General features: G+C 44.4%; 1 protein-coding gene and 1 long non-coding RNA gene across 5 annotated transcripts in view; one reads left to right on the forward strand and one right to left on the reverse strand.

Annotated features, from left to right (window-relative positions):
- Nucleotides 1-1,292: 1,292 nt before the first annotated feature.
- On the reverse strand, nucleotides 1,293-11,835 carry NANP (N-acetylneuraminic acid phosphatase). The gene is made up of 2 exons (XM_003805365.5): nucleotides 11,579-11,835; nucleotides 1,293-4,301 (listed from the first exon to the last, which is right to left on the reverse strand). The coding sequence occupies exons 1-2, from the start codon at nucleotides 11,666-11,668 to the stop codon at nucleotides 3,645-3,647; spliced, it is 747 nt and encodes a 248-aa protein (XP_003805413.3). The 5' UTR covers nucleotides 11,669-11,835; the 3' UTR covers nucleotides 1,293-3,644.
- Nucleotides 11,741-20,802, forward strand: part of LOC117977231 (uncharacterized) — a 67,451-nt gene continuing 58,389 nt past the window's right edge. For 2 of the 4 annotated variants that reach the window (XR_008622324.2, XR_010110976.1), the window contains exon 1: nucleotides 11,741-11,855. This is a non-coding gene — a long non-coding RNA (uncharacterized LOC117977231). Of the gene's footprint in view, nucleotides 11,932-14,910; nucleotides 20,564-20,802 lie in introns of those variants that run through there. The other 2 variants (XR_008622325.2, XR_010110977.1) reach the window with 2 other exon arrangements.

Below are 20,802 nucleotides of genomic sequence, written 5' to 3' on the forward strand. Positions count from 1 at the left end.
GAAATACACACTATTAAAACTATCAATGATGGGAGAAGAGAATAAAGATATTTTCAGACATTTCAGATCTCAAAACTTTTACCTCCTACACACGTTTACAGGGAACCTACGCAAGGATGCATGCCACCAAAAAGAGGGAATAAGTCAAAATAGGAATACACAGGACACAGAAAATAGGAAATTTAACATAAGAGGCAAAGAGAATCACCAGGGTGGTGGTATGCGAAAGTCAATGGAACTACAGAGATCTCGCACATGGCTGAGACCATGAAGGTATTATGTTCCTAACACAAATGGCTTAAACACAAGCTGCGTGACTCTTAGATTATCTGAGCAAGAACGCTGTTTCCTAAACTGAAATAAAGAAATTAAAAATCTGGCTGAATTCAATTGATTCTATATAGTCTTATACACTTCTATATGCAGGTATACATGAAGCTGGTAACAGCACTGGCCTTGGCTGGGTGACATGGCTCATGCCTGTAACCCTAGCACTTTTGGAGGCTGAGGCAGGTGGACTGCTTGAGCTCAGGAGTTTGAGACTAGCCTGGGCAACATAGTGAGACCTTGTCTCTATTTTTAAAAATAAAACAAAAACTAAACAGTAGTGGCCTTTAGGGCAAGTGGGTTGTGGGCCCCTAGCAAAGAGATGAGGAGAATGACTTTTCACCATTCACCCTTTTATTTTTTTGACTTGTGTACTACAAGTAGTACTTGTTCAACAATGAATATATTCCCTAATTCAAAAAAGAATGGAATGAAAAATATCATCATACGTAACAAGAATGTTTTATGAAAATTAAACATATAAAACTGGATTCCATACACGTATTAATGTTATAGTTATATTTATATTTATTTATATAAATGTGTTATATTTATATTTATATATATTTACAGTGTTATCTAACACTATAAATGTGTTAAAGAGGTTATGATAGAAAATGTTTCTTATTGAAGGTTGCAAAGAAGTTTGAAAGCAATAAACCAAGAACTTTGGTAAAGACCTGCTTTCCTACAATACTGAGCACCCACTGGGTCCTGGGCACTCCCAGATCTGAGATGTTCGTGCCTTGTATGTGGTGGTGCACATGGAACCAAACATCCCCACCAGGTGCTGGTATTCCAGGTGCAGTGTCCATTCATGTCTGTTCTAGGCCCACCTCTGTAAGCAGTGTTAGGGAGGGCCTCTGGCTTTGTGTGAGAAGGCCACTACAGGGAAACTTTGAAAAAAAATAAAGATGACAAAACATCACTCATAATTTTAAGGAATATTATTCTAAAACAAAAAATATTAATAAAATCATAGGTTTATTCCAATATTTTAAAATATTTTCTGTAACATTCCACTCAGAAGGTAGATAACCACAAAGTTCTTCCCTAAGGAAGGGTGCAAATGGAATGTAATACATTACTGTACTCTGTAGAATACAAACTGTGAAGACAAGGAAATTTAATTATTCAATTTTTTCCTTCTACATCATTTCTGCTGGAGAACTGCTCACTTAACATCCTAGAAGCTATCCTGTTGAGATTTGCTACCATGATACAGGAGTGATGAACCTTCACTCTCAGCATAATGAATGTGACACTGCCTACATCCATCCTGTGGGAGAGTTAAAAGGACAAGCCCCCTGCAGCACATGCCAACCAATCTATCAGAGCAATCATGCACATGACTACTTCTGCCAAAATCCTCCAACTTAATTTTTAAATAGCTAAAATATGATCAAGGTCATATGGGTACTGCATTTGAAACTACAAACATCCTCTGTTCACAAATGTTCACTGTTATAGCAACAGCACTTTGGGACAGTCAAGGGCACAATCACATTTTTAAAAATCTAGAGCGAAAAGTAAACACGAAAGGGCATTTGCATGAGGCAGAGAATCCTGTTTCTTGGCAGTAGACAGAAAACTGCTAAAGAAATAGGCTCACAGATAGGTACAATCTACAATTTGATTCTCTGAGTATTAGTCTTGAAGACATAGCTATACACATCCCAACATATAGCCTACTATTTTACATTAATAGTTTCTTATATAACAGTTGGAAGAAAAACATATCAAAAACCAACCTAAATCATATTTATTAACCACTTTAATAAGCCCCTTTATACTTTCTTTTTTTTCAACCACTTTACTCCAGGTTTGGTTAGTATAATCATGAGACTGTCTAGCCTAATAGTCTAGAGAAAATTCTCCAGTTCCAAGACGATGCCTTGCTATGTAGCCATTAATTATTAAGCTCCTGGTAAACCCTGAATTAGATATAGAAATTTGCAAAACAATGATATATTTCCAAGAATGTGAAAAACAGAGGAAATTTAAGGCAGATGGTAACTCTAAGAAGAGTCACACGAGTATTAAATTGGCCCTCGGGAAATGGCTCATAGCAAAATCTAATTTTCTATCAGATGAGGGGGCCAGGCACAGTGGCTCATGCCTATAATCCTAGGACTTTAGGAGGCTGAGGTGGGAGGATCACTTGAGTCCAGGAATTCGAGACCAGCCTGGGCAACATGGCAAAATCCCATCTCTACAAAAAAACACATTAGCCGGGCGTGGTAGGGTGTGCTTGTAGTCACACACACCCTTGGAAGGCTGAGGTGGGAGGATCACTTGAGCTCAGGAGGCAGAGGTTGCAGTGAGCCGAGATGGTGCCATGGCACTCCAACCTGGGCGACAGAGATCCCATTTCAAAAAAAAAAAGGAACAGATTGGGGGCTGCATGGTTAGGCTACACTGAGGAAATGTTCCTCTTATGGATCTACAGAAGAAAAATGACTTTTAGTGCCACGTGCCTTGCAATTATCTCTAGCAAAACAGCCTAGCTCCCTCAACCCCACTGTGTGTCTGGGAAAAGACAGTAAAAACATTTCCTTGAGAGGTGAAGACTAAAAGGAAGCTACCGGCTCACTGTGCACAGGTGAGAAAATGTCATGGTAAAGGAGCACCACGTGTTGATTTTAACAGCTTTTTCTAACTGGAGGAATCTGTCACATGCCATAGAAAAATTGCTCCCTGCCCTCTGAAAAAAAAAAAAAAAGTCATACAGAAAAATCAGGTTCATAAAAGAAAGTATACATCCAAAGTAGGCAAAAACTATGGTTTATGTTTTCAAAATATGCAAAATAATTTCACTATATAATACCTTGATTTGCATGTGACTTAGTACTTATTTCATATTAACCAGATTCAGTTGCTTTGATAAATCTGTGTTTTAGAAAATCTATTTTTTAAAAATATCTATTTTTAAGCCAGAAGATAAACCTTACATTTGTGCATCCATGTGTAAAGCAATCCTGCTTGGCATTATGCAGCCAAGATACTAAAAGATTAATAACATAATTTTAAAAAGCTCCAGATACAGACTAAAAAATAATATATTTCCTCAAATTTTCTGGGCTATACTACTGACCTGAATTCATGCAATCTGAATTTTCAGATATAAGTACCACTCAATGGTTGGTTGTTACAACTTAGAAGCAATAGGGTTGGGAAGACCTTCAAAATATTGGCCATTAAATCATAAGTAAAATTATTCTTAGAGCTGGATTATCGTAAGTGGAGTGCCCTAACTTTTCTTATTTCATACTCAGCAAATTGATTCTAACATTCATAATCATGCCCTTTTATGTGCTTTAAGTGGACATACTGACTTTGCAGTCTATACTTTGTAAGAGAGCAGGTAACTCTAGCACAGAAGAAACCATGTAATGCGGAACGGGGGAGGACTTCAGTGGCACTATTCCATTTTTATTGATCCAGACTGTTGCTTTCAATCCTGCATTGAGGCCTCCTTGGATGTCGGTTTCTAATGTGTCACCGACCATCACACAGTCCCCAGGTTGTACTCCGAGAAGATTGCAGCAGTAATAAAATATGGACGGAGCTGGTTTCTCCTCTGTCTGCTCTCCACCTACAACAACAGCGTCAAAATAGGACTGACAGGCACAAGCCTCAATCTTCTCCCTCTGGGTCTGTCTGTCCCCATTCGTTAATAGAAGTAGGCGGACCTCCTTTCGAAGTTCAGTAAGCATGGCTTTGACGTCTTCTGCTAGTGTCATATGCTGTAAACGTGTAGATTTCCAAAGGAAATAACATTCTTCAGCCAATTTTCTATTGGCTGCACCACCTTTTGTTTCCTGGATTGCTTCTTCCCAATGTGAAGTCCTTAAATCAGTAATGCATGTATTGTAAGGATGAAAACATTCCTTGCTGAGTTTAACTTGAACTTTATCACAGATGATTTCAGCCTCTTCTTTATAATGGTATTTTGATTGTAAGAGTTTTATCACCTAAATAATGGAAAATAACTCCATTAACACATTGCATGTCTTTAGTAGTCATGCCCTAGGAAGCTGTGATCCTACAAGTGGCTGAGAGATGCCAACTCCACTCCTCTGCTTTAAAGCAGCTATTAACTACACCGTTTCTGGTGGGAATTGGCCTTATTTTTAGAGACAACAAAGTGAGGCTCTCCCAACTGCTCTAGAACTCACTCATTTTTTAAAACCAACTTCTTCATATATAGCTAGTAACAATCCTTTGTTTGGTAGTTTAGAGTCCAACATCTTTCATTCTGGTCATGAAGATATGAAAATAAAACTTGTGCTTTTTGGGTCGGGCATGGTGGCTCATGCCTGTAATCCCAGCACTTTGGAAGGCCAAGGTGGCAGGATCACTTGAGTTTAGGAGTTCAGGACCAGCATGAGCAACATATCGAGATCCCATCTTAAAAACAAAACAAAACAAAAACAAAAACTCGTTGTACTTATTTTTGGTAAAACATTTAAAATTTCTGACAACCACTATTTAGACGATCATCAGAAAAAAATAACACTTAGTTCATCTAATCTTTTCTCATCTACATCCATTTCACATTTTGAAGACCTAAATTGACTATCACCTATAATGGGATCCAATTCTACGCTTTTATTTTTTTTGAGACACAGTCTCATTCTGTATCTTAGGCTGAAGTACAATGGCACCAGCTCAGCTCACTGCAACCTCCACCGCCCAGGCTCAAGAGATTCTCCTGCTTTAGCCTCCCAAGTAGCTGGGATTACAGGCGCCCACCACGACGCCTGGTTAATTTTTGTATTTTTAGCAGAGACAGGGTTTCACAATGTTGGCCAGGCTGGTCTCGAACTCCTGACCTCAAGTGATCTGCCTGCCTCGGCCTCCAAATTACTAGGATTACAGGCATGAACCACTGTGCCTGGCCCAATTCTGTACTTTTTTGTTTCTGGATACAGAGTCTCGCTCTGTCGCCCAGGCTGGAGTGCAGTGGTGCAATCTCAGCTTACTGCAACCTCTGCCTCCTGGGTTCAAGTGATTCTCCTGCTTCAGCCTCCCACGTAGCTGAGACTATAGGTGCCTGCCACCATGCCTGGCTAATTTTTGTATTTTTAGTAGAGGCGGGGTTTTACCATGTTGGCCAGGCTAGCCTCGAACTCTTGACCCCAAGTGATCTTCCTGCCTCTGCCTGCCAAAGTGCTGGGATTACAGGCATGAGCCACTGTGCCCGGCCCCAATTCTGTACTTTTGAGTTAAATACTCCCTCTTCCCGCATTCCCAAGGCTCTTTATGTGGCTTTTATAACACTAATCCATTTGGCCTGTCTTGTAACTTTTCCTAAAACCCCTAATGTGGCAAGCATTGTACTACATACTTACATACATTATTTCTAAACTTTTCTACAATCCTGCAAGACAGTTCCATGTTCCAAATTAGGCAGGGAAGTGCAGAACTGTTAATAACTCGCCCATCTGGGATCTGCATCCATACCTGCTTACTTCCAAAGCCCACATGCTTGCCTTTGCACTAGGTGTTAAGCACTAGAGACTGGCCTTTGTCGTTGAGGCATTATCTGGTGGGGAATATAATATACAACCACTACAAATCATGGGCCGGGGGTGGGGGAGATGCCATGACAGTAGTTTGAACAAGCTGTGGGAATAATATGGAAGTCATTCCACAGGGTAGCTGGCAGAGGAAGTCACATTGAGACCAAGGAGTAAACAAGGGGAAAAAGCGGGTATGGGAAGAGAAGAAAATCATTCCAGACAGAGGAACAGCATGAACAAAGGCCAAGAGTTTAAAATTTTGTGGAAAAAGCAAGAAGCTGAGTTGAGCCCAAATGGAGGCATGTGAGGGAAGATGCCAAGAGATGCAACTGGGGAACCTGTTCACAGATAGTTTGTGAAGGGCCTTGAACCCCATGTTATAGCAGGTGCTGCCTAAATCCCCTTGGCACACACTATATTCACTCACCAGTGGCTTCCCTCTCCAAGTATGGGCCTCTCTGCTTGTGGGCTTTACTTGGCCACACACAAGGGTATCTATACACACAGGATGGGGCTAAAAAGTATTGCCCTGGGAGCAGCCCTCAACAAATGTAGGGTAGAAACTGGCGAATAAATATCACAGCTTCCTTGCCCCTTGGGGAGCACAACTGAACCCTGTTCTGTGTACTGTCCCCCAGAAATCTCCAGCTGCTCACAGCAGTAACCTGCTCATTAAGCTGCTCTAACCCGTATTGGACTCCTTCCCCTTCTTGTCTCCCCGACCCCTTAACGTGTATCCTGGGATCGCCTCAAGAACTGTCTGTACTGGAAATCCTGTGTTCAGGTGAGCACCTGAAGAAAGTCAAACATGCCAGGCAATGCTGGCTCTTTGAAATGCACCCAGCTACAGTTAAAATATATCTGTTGTAATGGGACTAGGGAATAAGCAGTATGCTACTCACACCAAAAACTCAACTCACCTACTGAGAGAGGAACACATGTGTTTTTCTTCCCTCAGAGTAAAAGAATCACAACAAAGGAAAAGGGTCTTTTTTTTTTTCTCCCAAACAGGATCTTGCTCTGTTACTCAGGCTGGATGGAGTGCAGTAGAGGAATGATTGTAGTTCACTGTGGCCTCAAACTCCTGGGCTCATCTCCCTTCAGTCCCCCGAATAGCTAGAACTACAACTGCACACCACCATACCCAGCTAATAAATTTTTTTTGTAGAGACAGGGGTCTTGCCGTATTGCCCAGGATTGTCTTTAACTCCTAGCCTCAAGCAATCCTCCTGCCTTGGCCTTCCAAAGTGCTGGGAATTACAGGTGTGAGCCACCGTGCCTGGCTGAAAGGAAAATATTTTTTGAGGTATTTGTGCTAATCAGAAAATGTATCAGAAGACTTGGCCATATGAGAAAAAAAAATTAAAGAAAAAAGAAAAGAAAATGTAATCATTAAGAAAAATCTTATCTGCCCAAGAAAAATATACCAGCCCTAGGAATTTTAGGTAAAGGCAAAACGCTGTAAATTTTTGCTTTATAAATCTCTATGAACAAATAAAGCTTTCTCAATCTCCATGTTTATCTCACCATCTTTGCTAGCAACATCAATTGAAGGACTCTTAAGCTATGATTGACAGGAGCTCCAAAGTTTCAGCAACCCTACAGCAGTGCAAGGACACATGCCTCTAGGACTCCACAGAGCTTGAGCTTAGATACGGGCTGGCTCATAATCAGCTCCTATACAGACCCAATTTCCTACTGGCTCCCCATACAGACCCAATTTCCTGTTACTTCCACTGGCACTTCATTAAGCACATTCTTGGGGCTCTGAAAAAGCAGGATTTGCTCACCTTAAAAGGGAGATGTTTATAAAGGCATGGTATGCCATGCCCAAGTTTCAAAATCTCTTCCTATTCTATCCCTTCAATTAACTTCCTCATTTTGTCATACAGCAACTAATTACAGGTTGGTGTGGGACAATAAGTAGCATTTTAACAATATTAACATCTTTAGGAAAAAAGTTTATCAGCATTCATTTATTAGTTCAAACAGAAATTAACACCTACCCTGAATTAGTATGCGTTATTACAAACTCTCCTAACACCTGCACTGAAAATGGGCGTATTGATTGAATTGGAGGTGAAGGAAAAAGCTCTCTAACTTGGAGGCGTGATGATACTTTGTGTGTGACTGGTAAGGCAGGGCTGAAAAAGATTTTGGTATAAAGAGCCCACAAGGTGCTCGCTGGCCTGAAGAAAGGGGCCCTGCTCTGACAGAAGGGCTATCAGTTAGTAGACCAATATGAACTCAAACTTCACCCACTTCAAAACTCTATTTTAAGGCTCTCTCTGAACGTATACGAAAAAGGAAACTCTATTCTTCTGTCTGCTCCCTAGACCCAGAACTAAAGTTAGTATCATCAATACTTTAGTTTAGCTAACTGATTTTAAAAGACTTTTTGAGGGCTTAGTTTGGAACCATCTAATACTTTACAACACTTTAAGAAAAGTGTATTCTGAATACTAATCATTTGGATATGAAGCGCATAGCAGGTGCACCTGACAGCACTAACTTACGCACACCCTTAGAATGACCCTGTGGTCTATGAGGAATGTGTATTCGGGTTCCAAGATAAGGAGTCCAGGAGTGTCCAATCCAGAGATTCATTCCTTATTTATGAGGAGGATCTGAACCATGGCCCATCCCATCCTGCGGAACTCAGGTTGCAGAGGGGATAGAGGCCCTTTTTTTTTTTTTCCTTTAAATGAAGGTAGCCAGGAGGAGGTTGCTGCAGGGAGGGTGCTAAGTGAAAATGCTATATAAACTGCATTCTTTTTACAAGTGGCTGCAGTTCTGTCCAGCCCGCCGCCAATGGACCGTCTTGTATATAAGTTCCCTCAAAAACCGTTTCTCATTTGCTGGCTCCGGGTCTCATCTTCAGCCTCTTGAACATGGTGCTATCCCTACTGAAATCAATAGGGATCCAGCACGACAGAAGGGGATGAATTCCAAATAAAACTATTAACAATTTTAAAACATGCTCACAAAATGAGGCCTGCACTCAGCCTAGCAATTCAAGCAGCGCTTCTGTTATTTTTATTTCAAGTCTGTGCACAAACATCACCTACTCGATAAGGCCAAATCTGACCAGTCTATTTAAAATGTTGATTTGTTACCCTCTCTGCTTTTTCTATCACACCTGTAAATATTTATTATGTTCACTGCCATACCCACTAAGAAGTAAATTCACAAATGCAGAAATCTCTTCTGCTTTGTTCACTGAGAAACTCCAGGCTTCTGTAGAAAAGTTCCTCTTGAGTAATTACCATGAACAACAGGTTTAAAGAGGGAGGAAAAAAATAACTTCCCTAGGTGATTAGAAAAAATTAAAGTTGATACATACAGTCAGTATATGACCTCTTCTCCCCAAGCCCAAGGCCATAAATGGCTGGACCTTTCCCTCTTCCTCCATTCATAAATTATTTTTATTATTATTTTTTGAGACGGAGTCTGGCTCTGTCGCCCAGGCTGGAGTGCAGTGGCGCGATCTCGGCTCACTGCAAGCTCCGCCTCCCGGGTTCACGCCATTCTCCTGGCTCAGCCTCCCGAGTAGCTGGGACTACAGGCGCCCGCCAACACACCCGGCTAATTTTTGTATTTTTAGTAGAGACGGGGTTTCACCGTGTTAGCCAGGATGGTCTCCATCTGCTGACCTCGTGATCCGCCCATCTCGGTCTCCCAAAGTTCTGGGATTACAGGCGTGAGCTACCGCGCCCGGCCCATTCATAAATTATTTACAATGATTTGTAATTATAAAGGAGGCAGTAATAGAACCAAGTCTCGAAGTAAAAATTTGTATCCATCCATCCAGCATTTATTCAACATTTGCCATGTGTCAAACGAGGATAATTAAGACAGCTTGTTCCCTCCCAAGAAGCTCACTATTTAGTAGTAGGCACCTGAGTTGCAAAATTAATTGAAATATCCTTTGACAGATGCATTAAGAAATATCTGAACAAAATACAGCACTACTATAAGTGAGGGTGTAAAGACCAGGGAGGCATACGATTTAGTCTTTGTTTTAAAAATACTGCTGTGGCAAGAATGTGGAGGACACACTGGATGTGGTAAACCTGGAGACAAGCCCACAGCAACAGTCTAGGTGAGAGATGAGTTCAGCTGTAACTGAGACATGCATGGGGCATGTGCAGTGGTGGACAGACAGCGTACGAGGGTGGAAGGTGCTATAATTCGCTGAGTGGACACTGCACCCATGGGCTTCCCAAGTATTACAGGGTTATTGAGGACTAATATAATTCACATTTTATGAAGATATAAGGCTCCGAGTGGTTAATTCCTTGAGGCACTTTCAGCTAGGTTTTGGGAGAGCTGTGATTCATATTCAAATGTCTGATTTTAAAGCCCAAACTCTGGGCCTACAGCAAGAATTGGCCTAAAGCAATTATTTAATTGAAATGCACAGGACTCAGCTTACTAATAACACACAGGTAAATATGTAACATCTGCAGCGAGAGATACTGGAGGCAATATGGCACAGGGTGGCACCCCTGAGGTGGAGGCCAACAAGTTAAAAGTGTGGAATGCCTCAGTAAAGTCATGAAGACAGACTTTAAAAATGTCTACTGATTCCGGCATTTTGGGACTGCCTAGTGACCCAGCAAGTCTATTTCAGTCTAGCGGTGAAGATAAAGCGACATTACGATGGATTTAGTAATAAATAGGAGGTAGAGACAAGGAGATAACGGGTATAGATTTCTCCGGGAAAACATGGCTGTCAAGAGAGACAGGCAACACCTACAGCAGGAAGAATAGCCCAAAGGGAGGCATCCTTTCTACAGCTTTTTTAAAACTATAGGGCAAACATGAATATGAGGCAGGAGTGGAATGCAGCTAAAAAGAAAACGGATGAGGTAGTGGAAGATCCAGGGACACAAAAACTAACTGATGAAGCATGAAGAGGACGGGGCGCTCAGGTTTGGATGAATTAGCTTTTGAAAGTGGGTTTTCCACATCTGATAAATCCTTCCCTTTCCCCTTGAAGCTGAAGGTAGAGAAAGGGAAGCCGGGGTGGACTGGGGCTGGAACACGGGAAGGTCTGAAAGCGCCTCCGCGCGTGTAGAGGGGCAGTGCCGCGGAGGAGCGCCTCAGGAAGGGCATGCCCTCGCAGCACGGGCTTTTGCTGTGTCACGTGTCAGAAAGCCACGGTGACCACCACCCCGCCAGGGAGGCCAGAAGGAGTTCTGCGGGGACAATTCTCTAAAGCAGGGCTTAAGTCCAGGCTCGGTACTGACAGCCGTGTCCCTTCTTGGGTCAACACTGGGGCTAACTCTACCATGTCTCCTCCCAGCACCCCCGAAAGTCGCATGGGGGACACGACCCTCTGTCGAGCTCCACACCGACAGTCTGACCGGGGGCGGGACCAGCGCCTGGTCTCGCGGCTTTGCTGTCGCCTCCCGCGCCCACGGGCACCTCCGCCACCGTGGCAGCCGTCACGGAGCCCTTCCGCGTCCCGAGCGCCAAGGCACCTGCGAGCAGCCGCTCCAGGTCTCGAGATTGGGTGACGAGCGGCCGCCAGGCCAGGGAAAGCAGACCCGCAGGGCCCGCGCGCCTCCAGCCACCTCCGCACCCGCACGCTCCACAGGTTTCAACCAGCAAGAGCGGCCCGCGGCGCCGGGGTGGAAGTGGGGTCAAGGGGAGGTGAGCGCGCAGGACGGGGCGGGGCGCACTGACCCCGCCCAGAGGAGCGCCACGGGTGGGGACGTTACCTCCAACATGCCTCTCCTGCTCGCCCCGGCCGTGTCGATGAGAGTGTTGTCCAAGTCAAAGAAAACCGCCCGCACGCGGCTCAGCCCCATAGCGCCGGCCGCTCGCGCAAACCGTAGCCTTGCCACCGCCGCCTGCGCATGCGCAAGGCGGGCTGCCCAGCGAGACGTGGGAGGAGCCGCGAAGTCACCAGACCATCTCCCGGCGCGGGTGGAATTCCCGCGATCTGTCTCATTCCCTGCGCCGCCGAGAAAAGTGAGATCCCGCGAGACTCCCAGGGTATGGTCTCTCAAGAGCCCTGGAAACGTGTGTCGGCGCCGCCGGGTGCGGCGACTTCTCAGTGGCTGTGGCTGGGGTTGGTCCGAAGCGTGGTGCTCTTCCCTGGTGTCTTTCTGCTTATCTCTTTCCTCCCTGGGCCCTCCGGCGCGAGGGACCGTCATCACTGCCCCGAGAGAGGTTGTCCGCGCTGCCAGGCGCTGGGCAGCAGGCTCTCCGGGTGGCCGGGCGGGCGGCGCGGAGACGTCGGCGGGCCTGATGTCTGCCTTGAGCGCCCGCGGTCCTAGCCTGCCTGTGCGCGCAGGTCACTGTAGGTGATCTGGGGACGGGGGAAGGATCTGCGCCTTCCCGCCTCGCGCCATTTGCGGCCTTCGCCGGGGTGGAATCCCTGTCTGCCTGGTCCCGCGCCAGCACGTTTCTGAAGGATGTGACTTGGGTCTCTTACAACCCGTTTAGTACCTGTGCCCTAAGACGGAGGGGCTGTGTAGTGGCTGCCCCATGTTTTGCCCTTCCTGATTGTTTTCCTGAAACCTTGCGTTCTCAGGTCTTTGGATGCCTTTTACTCGGTTGTTTTCAGGCATAGCAAGAGGTTGAGGGACGTCGACCGCCTTTTAAACCCGCGGAAGGGCTGTAGCAACTCTTGTCTCCTAGTGCTGGCAGAACGGGGATCGTAACACTAATCTCTAATCTTTGTCTCTCTTGGGTACCTTTACTGTAATTTGGATATGTGGTCATCATTAGTGACCAGAAATTGACTGTCAGGTACAGGCCAATTACCTGATTTTGTTTAGCCAGTGAGCTAAGTGGTTTTTTTATTTTTTAATTTATTTTTATTTTTATTTTCGAGATGGAGTCTTGCTCTGTCACCCAGGCTGGAGTGTAGTGGCGCGATCTTGGCTCACTGCAACCTCCGCCTCCCGGGTTCAAGCAATTCTCCGGCTTCAGCCTCCTGAGTAGCTGGGATTACAGGCGCACGCCACCACCCCCCGGCTAATTTTTGTATTTTTAGTAGAGACAGAGTTTCACCATGTTGGCCAGGCTGGTTCTCGAACTCCTGACTTCGTGATCCACCCGTCTTGGCCTCCCAAAGAGCTGGGATTACAGGCGTGAGCCACCGCGCCTGGCTAAGGGTGATTTTTACATTTGTAAATGGATTTAAAAAATCAAAATAACAGTGTTTTGTTACACATGAAAATCAAGAAATTTTAGTGCCCATAGTTGCATTAGAACACAGCGCACACATTCATTTCTGTATCGTCTGTGGCTGCTTTTGCCATACAGAAGCAGACAGAGTTGAGTAATTGTAAGTGAGACCACGTGGCTGGAAATCCTAAAATATTCATTATTTAGCCCTTTAGAGAAAAAAATTGCCAGTCTCTCACCTCGCTGGTGGAACTCCTTAACAGACCACTGATGTTCAGTAGATTAGATTAATTGGTTTATCTTTATATTAATAGGAGTTTCTTCTGCAGCGTTAGACTACCTACAGTTTCTATATTTTATGGAGCACAATCACAGTTGACATCTCATTGCTACGGTGGAGAATAAACCCACAGGCATTCCTCAAAACCATGACTCCTTTCTGTGCTTACCTCGTTGACGTATAGGGCTAGCCTATCAATTGTGGACATTTAGATTAGCAATCAGCCAAAATTATGGTGAATTAATTGGAGTTACTTTTAATTGCCTGAAATGTCAGAATCAATTTAGCATAAAACTATAGGCACAGGAAGCTTATAGGATTGGAGCAGCTTTTTTTTTTTTTTCTGACTTGCATGCAGAGTTTGTTGTTTGCTGATTTAGGCAAAAATCTAAGGTTAGATGAGGCATAGCAGTCTGTATAATCCTTTTAAGGGGATGCGTTGTTTGATAGATTTCCTTTTGTGACAAGTCGTCTAATGGCATTCCATGACCTGTGCAACTTTGTGTAGAGCACCCTATTCTGTTGCTGTTCATATAAATCTGAATCTGTTGTCCCACACGTAGCATCAATTGAAAATAAAAAACAGGAGAGGGAGGATTGCAATTGGCCTATACCGCCTCCTCCAATTGCAGAAACATGGGTGCTGCCTCCTTCGGTAGTAGAAATAGAAACCCCAACACAAAGAATTTTACGCTCTGCTGTCATAGCTGGAGAGCCCTTAGGACCTTGCGCTTTTCCTGTTTCCATAAGGCCTGATCCAAATAATTCATAGTAGGTAATTCATGAACACACTCCACAGGAATTTAAGTTGTTGAAGGAATTAAAAACTAGTGTGGTCAATAATGGAGTACAAAGCCCATGGTTCCCAGAGGAAGGAATGCTAGACACAGAACTCTGGGAACAAGTGGGGAGAAACCTTAAACAACATCAGGCGCAAAGGCATCAGGTCCCAGTAAAATCTTTAATGTTATGGGCTTTAATTTGAGCAGCCCTGGCTCAGTTACACACAGAAGATCCTAAAAAGAGGAAGGAGAAGAAAACGTCACCTGCCTTATCACCTCCTCTTCCCTCAGCCCCAATATCACTGGGCCAAAATAACAAAGAGGAAACAGAGGTCTTACCTAAGCCGCCTCCTCCTATAGATAGGAAAAAGGACAGAGGATATACTACAGCTATCAGTCCCTGTCCAGGTGCCACTATGTAACTAGCACGGACCTAGGGGGACTGAACAAAGAGGGGGAACACGGGAATGAAAGACGAGATAAAAGTATATTTGGAAGAAGGGGTCAGGGGGCACCTTGCCTCTAGTGGACAAGGGGCCTGAGCTTTACACAGCCCTCCGTATTTATTAGGCAAAAGAGATAGCGAGAAGGGGGGCGATTTTTGGGTAATAGTCGGCCATTTGGTTCACAGCAGGCTTGCGAGACTGCATCCTTTGGACAATAGGCGCTAGATTTCTCAATAGATAACTTTAAGGAGCCTGGCACCAGGGAGTGATGTCCTTCAGCAAACCTTTTGGTGGCAGGGCAATGTGAATTTGCCCACATCCTGCATTCATGATAAACAGTTTGCTGTTTGATCATATAGCCTCCGGTGGAATTCTGAGTTGGTCATGTCCCATGGGTCTTCGGCTCCTTGCAACTTTGCTACTTGAATAATGGCTAGATGCAGTAAAACCTGACAGCTTTATTATTTTATTATTAACTGTTTTTTTGAGATGGAGTTTCACTCTCGTTGCCCAGGCTGGAGTGCAATGGTGTGATCTCAGCTCACTGCAACCTCCACCTCCTGGGTTCAGGCAGTTCTCCTGCCTCAACCTCCCAAGTAGCTGGGACTACAGGCATGCACCACCATGCCTGGCTAAATTTGCATTTTCAATAGAGACGGGGTTTCGCTCTGTTGGCCAGGCTGGTCTCAAACTCCTGACCTCAGGTGGTCCACCCACCTCGGCCTCCCAAAGTGCTGGGATTAGAGGCATGAGCTACCATGCCTGGCTGACACCTTGATTGATTGATTGATTGAGACAGAGTCTCACTCTGTTGCCCAGACTGGAGTGCAGTGGCGTGATCTCAGTTCCCAGCTTCAAGCAATTCTCCTGCCCAAGTCTCCCTAGTAGCTGGGATTAAAGGTGCGTGCCACCATGCCTGGCTAATTTTTGTATTTTTAGTAGATATGGGGTTTTGCCATGTTGGCCAGGCTGGTCTCGAAATCCTGACCTCATTTGATCTGCCTGCCTCAGCCTCCCAAAGTGCTGGGATTACAGGCATGAGCCACTGCACCCAGCCAGCTTTTTTTTTTAATTAATATTATTCGAGACAGGGTCTTGCTCTGTTGCCCAGGCTGGAGGGCAGTGGCGCAATCTCGGCTCACTGCAACCTCTGTCTCCTGGGCTCAAGTGGTCCTCCCACCACCATGTGGCAGCATGCTTGGCTAATTTTTTTTTTTTTAAATTTACAAAGAAAAGAGGCTTAATTGGCTTATGGTTCTTTGGCCTATATAGGCTTCTGCTTTTGGGGAGGCCTCAGGAAACTTACAATCAGGGTGGAAGGTGAAGAGAAAGCAAGCACATCTTCACATGGCTGGCAGGAGAGAGGAGGTGGGGAGGTGCTACACACTTTCAGTCAACCAGATCTTATGAGACCTCTATCTCAAGAACAGCAAGGGGGACGTCTGCCCCCATGATTCAATCATCTCCCACCAGGCCTCTCCTCCAACACTGGTGATTACAATTCGACATGAAATTTGAGTGGGGACACGGACCCAAGCCATATCAACTAATAAAGATAACACTAACTGTTGTAACAAACTGCAAATTTTAGTTGGCTGGGCAGTGAAATAGAAGTTCACTTCTCATTTATATAAAGTGTGGTGTGGATTGGTCCTGGGTTGATAGTGTCATTTCTCCATGGGGTGATGCAAGGCCCAGGGTTTTTCTTGTCATAGCTTCACCATCCCCTAGAACCTGGGAATCTTCTATCCCCGGGCACTGGAAACCCGGAGAGATCATCGGGGAAGCACACCTGATTTTGAAAAACCCTGGCCTGGAAATGACCACTTCTCCTCTGCTTGTAGCCTATGGTTTGGCCATGACAAAGACAAAGGTGGCTGGGAGATGTCATCTGTGGCTGGGCAGCTGTTCCCAGCAGCCCCTCTATCTTCTGGAAGGTGGAGCATGAATTTTTTGTTGGTTCACTTGTGAATCTGTCACACCAACGAGTGCTGTAAAATTCGGAGTGGGATTTTACATAGAGAAAGCTAGAAAAACAACTGTGTGTTCATGAGGCCAAGGCATCAGGGTTGAGCACAAACATAATTTGAGTGCAGATTTGTCTCTGCTAGTTAATCTCACTTTACAGTGCCCCCAATGTCATGGGTTATCCGGAAGGTTATTTCATGTACCGCCTTTGTGTGGAAGCACATTTCCATAGATAGTAGATAAAGATCTCTTAACCTTATATTTTCTCTCATATCATCATAAATAGCTTATGCAATGCCATTTCAGTGAGTCCGACAACTTCTCCAATGAGGTCTGGATGCAGCAGCATATCTTTTTGTTATATATAAAAAAGAGTGACAGCATTCATCGTTTACGGTGACATCAATGAATTCTGCTTGTAGAGGTTCCCCATCCATCCGTTCATAATACCTTTTATGACTTCAGGCTTTTAAACATCGCACTCTGGTCTGTTTTTCAAATATACCACCATTATCGGCTCAGGAAGCCATTCTTCAATATTTCATTTTCCTAAGAATATCTGGAATATCTTAATTCCTATGAGGCTTCTCCATGGGGTAGGCTGTCAGGTAGGACTTTAACAGGAAAAGAGGGGGAAAACTGCTGCTGGAGACACGGTTCCTGAGCACAGCTGTCTGCTCTGTACTGAGAAGTTAAAAGGGTTAGAAAAAGGGGAGTTACAACACAGACTGAGTTATATCTTGGGTCATTCCTGACCTGGAAACGTATTAGCTCTTCAGAGCCCTTGAGTTTGCCATCAGGAGAAGGAGAGACACCCATTCAGGTGAAGCCTGGAACCACCAAGGGTTGGGTGAGGAATGGGCAGTGAATGTCCTTCCTAAGATACCCTTCTGCTGATGAGAAGTGCATTCTTGGTTTCCCAGGAAGTGCCCATTTGGACAGAGATGGAGAATTACGAAGGGCATTGCTTCTCAATGTTTTGTCACTTTTGAGGTGCCACGGTGTCTTTCTTTGGCCACCATTTCCTGGTTTCTTCCTTGTCTGCAGCTCTTACTAGAGTTAGGCAAAATCAATTTCAGGTTCAGCTCTAGTGGACTGGGAACAATCTCCATCAGGGAACTCCTTGGACAGTCTGGGGACAGCTGGGACAATTCCTGAAGCAACTTAGATAGGAAAAATCACGATGAGCTTTGATTTAGGGAAGAACATTGTTGGGCACCCTGAGTCCACCTGCCGCCAGCCGCGGAGGGCATGTTATAAACACACCAGACACGCCAAGGATGGGAATATTGGACCTAATTTAGCAACAACAAATCCTTTCCCTCATGCATACTTCTCTAATTACAAATGAGATTGTGGTAGGCTTAGCATAGGTAAATAAAATTGATTCTGTCCACAAAATTGGAGATGATAAATGTGTTCAAGAAAGGGCTTCAAATGCCTAGCTGCTGATTAGAAAAGGCAAAATAATTGTGAGATGGTGACTAATAGATGGAAGGAATTGTGGTAGAATTGGTCTCCTTGCAGAAATATCACTGGTCTGATCTTTTCAAGGTAATTACCATCAAATGACAGTGTGTTTCATGCTCTACCCTTCCGTTGGCCGAGGCATTGCAGGAATCCCCACATTGACTCGGCTGTAGGTGGCTCTGGCTTTCTCTCTGTTTGAAGCCTGTAACGGAGCCCCTCTGTTTTCTTTTCTTTTTTCTTTTTTTTTTATTATACTTTAAGTTCTAGGGTACATGTGCACAACGTGCAGGTTTGTTACATAGGTATATATGTGTCATGTTGGTGTGCTGCACCCATTAACTCGTTATTTACAGTAGGTATTTCTCCTAATGCTATCCCTCCCCCAGGCCCCTACCCGCAACAGGCCCCGGTGTGTGATGTTCCCCGCCCTGTGTCCAGGTGTTCTCTTTGTTCAATTCCCACCTATGAGTGAGAACATGAAGTATTTGGTTTTCTGTCCTTGTGATAGTTTGCTGAGAATGATAGTTTCCAGCTTTATCCATGTCCCTGCAAAGGACATGAACTCATCCTTTTTTATGGCTGCATAGTATTCCGTGGTGTATATGTACCAATTTTCTTAATCCAGTCTATCATTGATGAACATTTGGGTTGGTTCCAAGTCTTTGCTATTGTGAACAGTGCCACAATAAACATACATGTGCATGTGTATTTATACTAGCATGATTCATAATCCTTTGGGTATATAGTACCCAATAATGGGATCACTGGGTCAAATGGTATTTCTAGTCCTAGATCCTTGAGGAATCGCCACACTGTCTTCCACAATGGTTGAACTAATTTACACTCCCACCAACAGTGTAAAAGCATTCCTATTTCTCCACATCCTCTCCAGCATCTGTTGTTTCCTGACTTTTTAATGATCGCCACTCTAACTGGCATAAGATGGTATCTCATTGTGGTTTTGATTTGCATTTCTCTGATGACCAGTGATGATGAGCATTTTTTCATGTGTCTATTGGCTGCATAAAAATGTCCTATTTTGAGAAGTGTCTGTTCATATCCTTTGCCCAATTTTTGATGGGGTTGTTTGATTTTTTCTTGTAAATTTGTTTAAGTTCTTTGTAGATTCTGCATATTAGCCCTTTGTCAGATGGGTAGATTGCAAAAATTTTCTCCCATTCTGTAGGTTACCTGTTTACTCTGATGGTAGTTTCTGTTGCTGTGCAGAAGCTCTTTAGTTTAATTAGATCCCATTTGTCTATTTTGGCTTTTGTTGCCATTGCTTTAGGTGTTTTAGTCACGAAGTCCTTGCCCACACCTATGTCCTGAATCGTATTGCCTAAGTTTTCTTCTAGGGTTTTTATGGATTTAGTCTAACATTTGTGGATGAATGAGTCTTCGTGTAGCATTTGAAGGAGGTGAGATGTACAGACTCATTACAGATGGACCTGTTTGCTAAGCACAGTACTTAAACTGCCATTTTGATAGATTAACACTAGTAGTTAGAGGACATCTTCAAATTTGCAGGAAACAAGGTTTGAATAGAAGATTTGTAAGTCACTGTTCTCAGTGGCTCATGCCTATAACCTCAGCACTTTGGGAGGCTGAGGCAGTCAGATTGCTTTAGGCCAGGAGTTTGAGACCAGGCTGGGCAACATGGTGAGACCCCATATCTACAAAAAATTTGAAAATTAGCTGGGTGTAGTGGTGTGTGCCTGTGGTCCCATCTGCTCGGGAGGCTGAGGTGGGAGAATAGCTTGAGCTCAGGAGGTTGAGGCTACAGTGAGCTATGGTCCTGCCTCTGCACTTTAGCCTCGGCGACAATAAGACTCTGCCTCAAAAAAAAAAAAAAAAAAAAAAAAAAGATTTGTGACTGTGAGACTTGATCTAGGAATGAATGGAAATGCAACTGTAGTCATGTTTCTCCTGCATTCTTCCATCTGCAGAATGGCACCATTGTTGTGCGGATGCTGATGCCCAGTGTTGAGCCTGTCGTCTCCTACCTTAGGGGAAGTTCTCCTGGCCCTTCCCAACTACCTCCCCTGTGCAAGTTTATTACAACTGAATGGCCTCAAGGGCAAGTGTGCCTTCTGGTTTAAAGTTTTCTCAGATTGGGGCACTGTCAGGTTTATAGGGATGAAACAGAAGCAACCAGAAGAGAATCTTAGGCTCCCACATCTACCCAGCTACCGCCAGCCCTTTCTGTTGTTTGCTGGATCCCACCCTTACTGAGGGATATCTTTCAGCAATTCTTTCCTCCTTGGTTTTGCATCTTCAAAATTCTCCCACCCTTTGAATCCACTCCATTTAGCATTTCACTGACACCACTCCACCGAAACTACTCTTGTCAGGCCACCAATGACCTTCACCTTGCTCTTCAATCGCCATTTCCTGGCCTCTTCTTATTTGTCCTATCAGTAGCATTTGAACTAGCCAGTCACTGCTTTCTCCTTGATAAGCTTTTTTTTTTCTCTTTCTGTTTTTCTTTTTGAGATGGAACCTCACTCTGTTGTCTGTTGCCCAGACTGCAGTGCAGTGGCACAATCCTGGTTCACTGCAACCTCCACCTCCTGGGTCCAAGCAATTTTCCTGCCTCACCCTCCTAAGAAGCTGGGGTTACAGGTGAGCACCACCATGCCCAGCTAATTTTTGTATTTTTAGTAGAGATGGGGTTTCACTATGTTTCCCAGGCTGGTCTCGAACTCCTGACCTCTAGTGATCCACCCATCTTGGCCTCCCAAAGTGCTGGGATTACAGGTGTAAGCCACCGTGCCCAGCTGATAAACTTTCTTTACTTGGCTTTTGGGACACCACACTTTCTTCATTTTCTTCCCAGCTCACTGACTACTCTTCCTAGTCTC

The sequence above is a fragment of the Pan paniscus genome, chromosome 21 (assembly GCF_029289425.2).
Source record: "Pan paniscus chromosome 21, NHGRI_mPanPan1-v2.0_pri, whole genome shotgun sequence".
NCBI lineage: Eukaryota > Metazoa > Chordata > Mammalia > Primates > Hominidae > Pan > Pan paniscus.

What these genes read in the sequence shown, in the direction of transcription:
- NANP (XM_003805365.5), bottom strand. Translation starts at nt 11,668, where the DNA reads ATGGGGCTGAGCCGCGTGCGGGCGGTTTTCTTTGACTTGGACAACACT. An exon ending in GCAGGAGAGGCATGTTGGAG is followed by an intron (nt 4,302 to 11,578) that starts GTAACGTCCCCA and finishes TCCATTATTTAG; the next exon opens with GTGATAAAACTCTTACAATC.